The sequence below is a fragment of the Bison bison genome, unplaced genomic scaffold, assembly GCF_000754665.1.
Source record: "Bison bison bison isolate TAMUID 2011002044 unplaced genomic scaffold, Bison_UMD1.0 scf7180017848536, whole genome shotgun sequence".
In the NCBI taxonomy this organism is placed as follows: domain Eukaryota; kingdom Metazoa; phylum Chordata; class Mammalia; order Artiodactyla; family Bovidae; genus Bison; species Bison bison.
The window spans coordinates 10,776-17,492 of record NW_011479109.1 but is presented as its reverse complement, the minus strand read 5'-3'; the positions used below and the strand labels follow the sequence as shown (position 1 = coordinate 17,492).

General features: G+C 44.9%; 1 protein-coding gene across 1 annotated transcript in view; it reads left to right on the top strand.

Annotated features, from left to right (window-relative positions):
* The window catches only part of LOC104992539 (cationic amino acid transporter 3-like), a 5,847-nt gene extending 746 nt beyond the window's left edge, over positions 1-5,101 (top strand). The window contains exons 2-11 of the mRNA XM_010845455.1: positions 539-697; positions 2,285-2,462; positions 2,666-2,778; positions 2,944-3,166; positions 3,333-3,472; positions 3,567-3,669; positions 3,860-4,056; positions 4,256-4,419; positions 4,700-4,808; positions 4,980-5,101. Coding sequence (XP_010843757.1) covers positions 539-697; positions 2,285-2,462; positions 2,666-2,778; positions 2,944-3,166; positions 3,333-3,472; positions 3,567-3,669; positions 3,860-4,056; positions 4,256-4,419; positions 4,700-4,808; positions 4,980-5,101 — 1,508 coding nt within the window. The remainder of the gene's footprint in view (positions 1-538; positions 698-2,284; positions 2,463-2,665; positions 2,779-2,943; positions 3,167-3,332; positions 3,473-3,566; positions 3,670-3,859; positions 4,057-4,255; positions 4,420-4,699; positions 4,809-4,979) is intronic.
* The last annotated feature ends 1,616 nt before the right edge of the window (positions 5,102-6,717 follow it).

Here is a 6,717-nt window from a genome sequence, read left to right as displayed (position 1 = left end):
CATATTGAAGTCTCTGCTCTGCTGTTTCCTTTGTGGGATTTTTGTTTACAATTCGACTTAAATTGTCACCCTCATCTCCTGGTCCTCTACATCCCACTTCCCTGTTATAGTTTCTGGCCTCATATTAATCTTCTCCTAACATATTAAATAGTTGACCTGTTTTGTGAATCATCTGGGTCTACTCTGAGTGCAAAGTTGCTTGAGGAACATCCAACTCTTTGCGATTCCATGGACTGTAGCCCACCAGGCTCCTCTGTCCATGGGATTCTCCAGGCAAGAACACTGGAGTGGGTTGCCATTTCCTACCACTGAAGATCTCCCCAACCCAGGAATTGAACCTGCATCTCTTATGTCTCCTGCATTGGCAGGCAAGTTCTTCACCATTAGTGCTGCTTGCAAAGGGTGTACCCTCTGCACTCCATAAAAGGGAACTTTGTAAGATTAGGTATTTTGTGTGTTTTTTCCCCCCAGAACATCCTGTGGTACATGATAGAGATTCAGCTTCTCTTTGTCAGTGAGTGTTCTCTTGCTGCTGCAGGCACCGCCAGTGAGGCCAGGGCCTGGAGCATCGCCTTTGACAGTCTCATTGGGAACCACATCTCTCAGGCGTTCCAGGGAACTTTCTCTCCATATATGCCCTACTTCCTGGCCAGGCATCCAGACTTTTTTGCCCTGGTCCTGGTGCTGCTGCTCACAGGTGAGACAGGGCTCAGAGATAGAATGGGAAGAGTGGGGTGTGGAGGGGGAGTTGGGGTAAAGAAAGCTTGGAGTTCCACAATGGTGGGATAATTCAGTTCAGTCACTCAGTCATGTCTGACTCTTTGCGACGCCATGAAGCGTAGCACAGCAGGCCTCCCTGTCCATCACCAACTCCTGGAGTTCACCCAAACTATGTCCATTGAGTCAGTGATGCCATCCAACCATCTCATCCTCTGTCATCCCCTTCTCCTCCTGCCCTCAATCTTTCCCAGCATCAGGGTCTTTTCAAATGAGTTAGCTCTTCACATCAGGTAGGACCGGAATGAACTGTCTGAGATAAGACAGACAAGAAGCCAAGATACAAACCATTGTTTTTCACCCTTGGCACTACTGACATTCTGGGTGGAATCATTCTTCGATGTCAGGGAGCTGTCTTATTCATTGTGAATTTTTTTTCAATCATTGTCAGCTGTTGATTAGCACCCTCAGTCTTTACTTACTAGATAACAGCAATGCCCACCAGCCAAATTAGGACAATCGGAATGCCTCAAGATATTGCCAAGAGTCTCTTCAGAGACAAAATCATCCCCACCTGATAATCATTTGCTTTAGGCCTACAAGTTTCTTCCCTGTACTGAGACTGAAGATATTTGTTTATTTGAGTGGAAATTCACACAAAAATAAAATTAACCATTTTACCATATCCCCCCAGATTTTTTGCAATATAATTGAGATTGTTATTGTTGTTCTGTCGCTAAGTCGCATCCAACTCTTTGTGACCCCATGAACTGCAGTACACCAGGCTTCCCTGTCCTTCACTATCTCCCCGAGTTTGCTGAAACTCATGTCCATTGAGTTGATGATGCCATCCAACCATCTTATTCTCTGTCATCCCCTTCTCCTCCTGCCTTCAGTCTTTCCCAGCATTAGCATCTTTTCCAGTGAGTTGGTTCTTTATATCAGGTGGCCAAACTATTGGAGCTTCAGCTTCAACATCAGTCCTTCCAATGAATATTCAGGGTTGATTTCCTTTAGGACTGACTGGCTTGATCTCATTGCTGTCCAGGGAGCTCTCAAGAGTCTTCTCCAGCAGCACAGTTTGAAAGCATCAATTCTTTGGTGCTTAGGCTTCTTTATGGTTCAACTCGTACTTTTATACATAACTACTGGAAAAACCTCAACTTTGACTATATAGACCTTTGTTGGCAAAGTGATGTCTCTGCTTTTTAAGGTGCTGTCTAGGTTTGTCTAGCTTGTCTTAATTGAGATACAATATTACATAATTTTAAGATGTATAAAGTGATGTTGGTCAATGTGTTTATTGTGAGATGATCGCCACAGTAAGAAATTAGCCATCTGAAAGCGTACCATACAGTGACACTTAGTACATTCACAGTGTTGTGCAACCGTCTCCTCCATGCAGCTCCAAACATCTTCATCACTACGGAAGGAAACCCTGTACCCACTGAGCAGTCACTGTCTGCCTCTCACCCACCCATAAACCCCAGCCTATGACAACCACTAGTTTTCTTTGTATGCTACAGATTTAGTTATTTTGGATGCTTCATATTCCATCTTTCCACAGGACTGCTGGTTCTGGGACTTCATGAATCAGTCATGCTTAACAAAGTGTTCGCAGGCTTGAACCTTTCTATTCTCATCTTCATCATCATCTCTGGCTTCATTAAGGGAGACCTGCACAACTGGAAGCTCACAGAACAGGACTACACGTTGAACACATCTGAATCCACTGACACCTCTAGGTTAGGAGAGTACTCTTGGCTGAATAATGTCTATGTGTGTGATGTGCACAGCTGGGAACGTGGTGGGGACCAAAGATATCAGGGTTGATGAATCCGATGGTGGAGTCATGGAGTCCAGGAGTTGTGATATTAACTGAGGATACAAGTAGGGATGGCTGAACTCACCTCACCCATGTTCTTCCTCATTCATTCTCTCATCACAGCTTGGGTCCTCTGGGTGCTGGAGGGTTTACACCTTTTGGCATTGAAGGGATTCTCCATGGAATAGCAACATGTGTCTATGCCTTTGATGGCTTTGATGTCATTGCTACTACAGGTAACTGTAGTCACTGTGTTTCTTATCAAGGGTCTGGGCAGGTTGGGCTGCCCTTGGGCATAGGGGTTGGAAGAAGTTTAGACTGCATTTGGAGGTGCAAGGTAATTGGATTTTGTGCTTTCATTCCAGTGTGTTTACTGACCTAATGCTCCACTCATCTCGCAGGAGTAGAAGCCAGAAATCCTCAGCATTCCATCCCCATTAGCATCGTGATCACAATCTTCATCTGCTTTTTGGTGTATGTTGGTGGCTCAGCAGCACTCACCCTCATGGTGCCCTACTACCAGATTCATCCTGAGAGCTTCCTGCCACAGGCTTTCCTCAGTGTTGGGTGGGGCCCTCTAAGATATGTCCTGGCTGCTATCACCATCTGTGCTCTTTCATCCAGGTCAGTGTCAAAGCTTTTTCTCCATCCTCTATCAGATTATCAGATATTGTAGCTTCAGATTGAGAAACAAAAGGGAAAGACAGCTTACCCCATGTAGACTAGGGAGCAGAAACCCCAGTCTCTCATGCTTCTCCCCTTCCTCCCACGTGCCCACTTTCTCTCCCAGCCTCCTGGGCACCATGTTCCCTATGCTTCGTGTGATCTACACAATGGCAGAGGATGGACTCCTTTTCAGGAGACTTGCCCAAATCCATGCCCGCACACGAACCGCCATGTGGACCATCTTAGCTTCTGGAAGTCTTGCAGGTGAATAAACAAAACTTCTTTGACCAGTTTTCTTAACTTGCATATTTCCACTATCTCACTCTCTCCCCCCTCCTTGTTTGTGCCCTGATTTTAGCGGTCATGGCACTACTCTTTGAGCTCACTGATCTTGCGGACCTCATGTCAATTGGGACCCTGCTCGCTTACTCCTTGGTGGCCTTTTCTGTGCTTGTCCTCAGGTGAGACCCCACAACATGCTGACTGGAAGTCTTTGACTGGTGGGGATTGATGTGAAGATGATCCTCTTCTGCCTTCACACTGCCTTCAAAATGACCAACAATCGTTAATTTGGGAAAGAGATGGAATCATCCGGGTGATGTTGGATGAGTAGGGGATACTATTAACACTGCCTTAATATTTCTAATTCAGGTATCAACCAGAACAGAATTTAAGCCAGAATGAGACAGCAGAAGAGGAAATAGATATTTCTCAGTTGGAAGCAAGACCTTTACAATCTGTACCTGAAGCAGAAAATTCAAGGATTCTGAAGACTCTGTGGTTCCCTTCCAGCACCATCCCCACTCGGAAATCTGGGCGGATTGTCTATGGATGTGCCTTTCTGCTTGGTGAGCAGTGGGATTTCTCTTGGCTGTATTCTAAATTTGACAGTATGGGGAGGGCAGTGTGTTTTGGGCAGTTGAGGAGGAATCTTGGAGAGATAATGGCCCTTTCTGAGGTTGGCAGTTTTGAGATGGGTGTGACCCAAGGTCCTGATGTCTTTATCTTCTGGGTCCAGCCTGTTCTCCTCCACCTTGACCCTTGCAGTTCTCCTGCTGATGGTCCTGAGCCTGATCCTGACCCTGTTGACCAGCCATGTATTCTCTGGACTCTCAGTGTACACAACAGTGGCTGTGCTGCTGCTGCCCATCACTGGCATCACAGCCATCATCTGGAGGCAGCCCCAGAACCCCTCTCCTCTTCACTACAAGGTGAGTGACCTTATATGTCCAAGCTCTCCAGGATGAGGAATGAAGGCTGCCTGCTCTGACATCTAAATGCTGTAGGCTGGATCAGGAGTTGCTCCCAGAAGGGAAGTTGCTAAAACCAATGGACCCTTTCCTGATCCACACTCAGCGCTTTACACACACAATCTCAGTAGGCACTGAACACACAGCCTGCGTTGAACTGGACTCTTCCTGCCCACGTGGAGTAGGGTCTCCCTTTCAGACGTCTGGGGTGTGTTCAGGGATGAATTAACTTTGTCCACAGGTCCTTTGTTGGCCCATCCTCCCACTGGTGAGCATCTTTGTCAACGTTTACTTGATGATGCAGATGAACACTAGGACCTGGGTCCAGTTTGGCTTCTGGATGGGGATTGGTGAGTGAGTTTCTTGGAAACTGAGGCCCCTTGAGTGACTGAACCCAAGTGTCTTCCTACTACCTCTCCCCTAAACTGTCAGGCGCAACAGAAGGCGTAGGACACCTGCTGGGCTTTCATAAGTGAAGAAAGCACCTACTTTCCCTTCTCACTGTCTCATCTCCCTGCTAGGATCTGCTGTATACTTTGGATATGGGATCCGACACAGCCTGGGGGAGAACAATGATCAACAGCCGCCAGCCTCCAATTCCCAAATGCTTGATGGAAATATCCCTGGTGATGAATCTTCTTAACCACAGGACATAGATGCTGTGTGGCATCCCTCCAGACTCAGAAGTATCTTCCAGTTCAAGTGACATTTTGAGCCTCTATGGAGTCTGAAGTTGAAATGCATTTACAACCATGTGCTTATTGCCAGCAGATAAAATGACTTTACTGTTGAATAATTTTGAAGTAAACTTTTCAAAGCAAAATATATATTCAGAAAAGCACATGCTTCATAAGTGAGCCTCAAGGTGAATTTCCACAAAGAAAGTACAACAAAATAACCATCAACCGGAGAAAATACTAAAATGTTAATGGGTGTATAAGAAGCACCTTCTTATGTCTATTTCCACTGAAAACACAGAGATTGTGACCTGGGAAGGAAATGTAGGTAAGTATATTTCCTGTCCAGGGTTATACTTTAAACATTAGGACATAAATAGGTTGAAAGTAAAAGGAAGGGAACAAACACATTGTACAAACAGTAACACAAGAATGCTAGGGCAGCTATCTTATTACAGAACCAAGTAGAGTTTAGGAAAAAGAGAATAACAGGTGAAATGGATCTTGAGTAATGATAAAGGGAAATGCTCATTTTAATCTCTTCCCCCAGCTTATTGAGAGGTAGTGTAACATCGTCCAAATGATCATTTCTCTTTACTCTTCTGTGGTAGAACGTTAGAGTTGCACCACAGAGTTTATGAGAAAAAGTTCTTAATTGAAAAAACAACCAGGACACCTGCATTGCTAGAGGAAGGGGAACGGGATGGGGAGGAATAACTGGTTGATGAATGCTTACAGTTGGGTGAAAGTAAAAGCTGGAAAATGAACCTGGAGAAACAAGATGAGAAGTGGTTGATGCAGAACAGAATGCTTGAAACTGAGGTCATGGACTTTAATGATGTCAGTGATAATGATATAGAGGTTGTTGGTAGGAATGAACAACTGAAGTAGAGTAAAAGGGGGATGGAAGTCAAGAAACTAAACAGCAAAATTATCAGATGGATTAAAGAATAAGTGAAGAGAGATTAACAGAATTAGAGATACCACTATCTTGCGAGTTCTAATGAAATTACTGGCTTAGAAATTAATGAGGACTGAAACTGTCAGGTGAAACTTCGATGGAAGAGGTTGACATCATCTGGTTGTCAGTCTTCCCTCACTGATGTGGGACACCCGGGAATCATGCTAGCCGGTGAGCTGTGATAAGCGGTACAGAACACTTCCGGGAACACAGCCTTGATGACAAACTGCATCAGAATATAATCAAGCCTCTAGAGCAGCTCCCAGCTCACAGCAGATATAAAGGGTAGATTCACATTTCAACTGAAAATGCAATCAGCCAAAACCAGAATGTGGGTAATTCTCCAGGAAGGAAAATGGTGCATTTTCATAACTATTAAATGGTATGGGGGATTCCCTGGTGGTCTAGTCATTAGGGCTCCATTTTTCACCTGCAGGATGTGCGGGTTCTGTCCCAAATGGGGGAACTAAGATCCCACAAGCTGCACAGTGCAACCAATGAAATAAGTGATGTGACCCAAATTGGAGATTCATTCATTAATCAAATATGATCACCCATACAGGTATACACTGGGAATATTGCTTGTTGGGTCCAGATGACCCAATAAAAAAAATTGGCAAT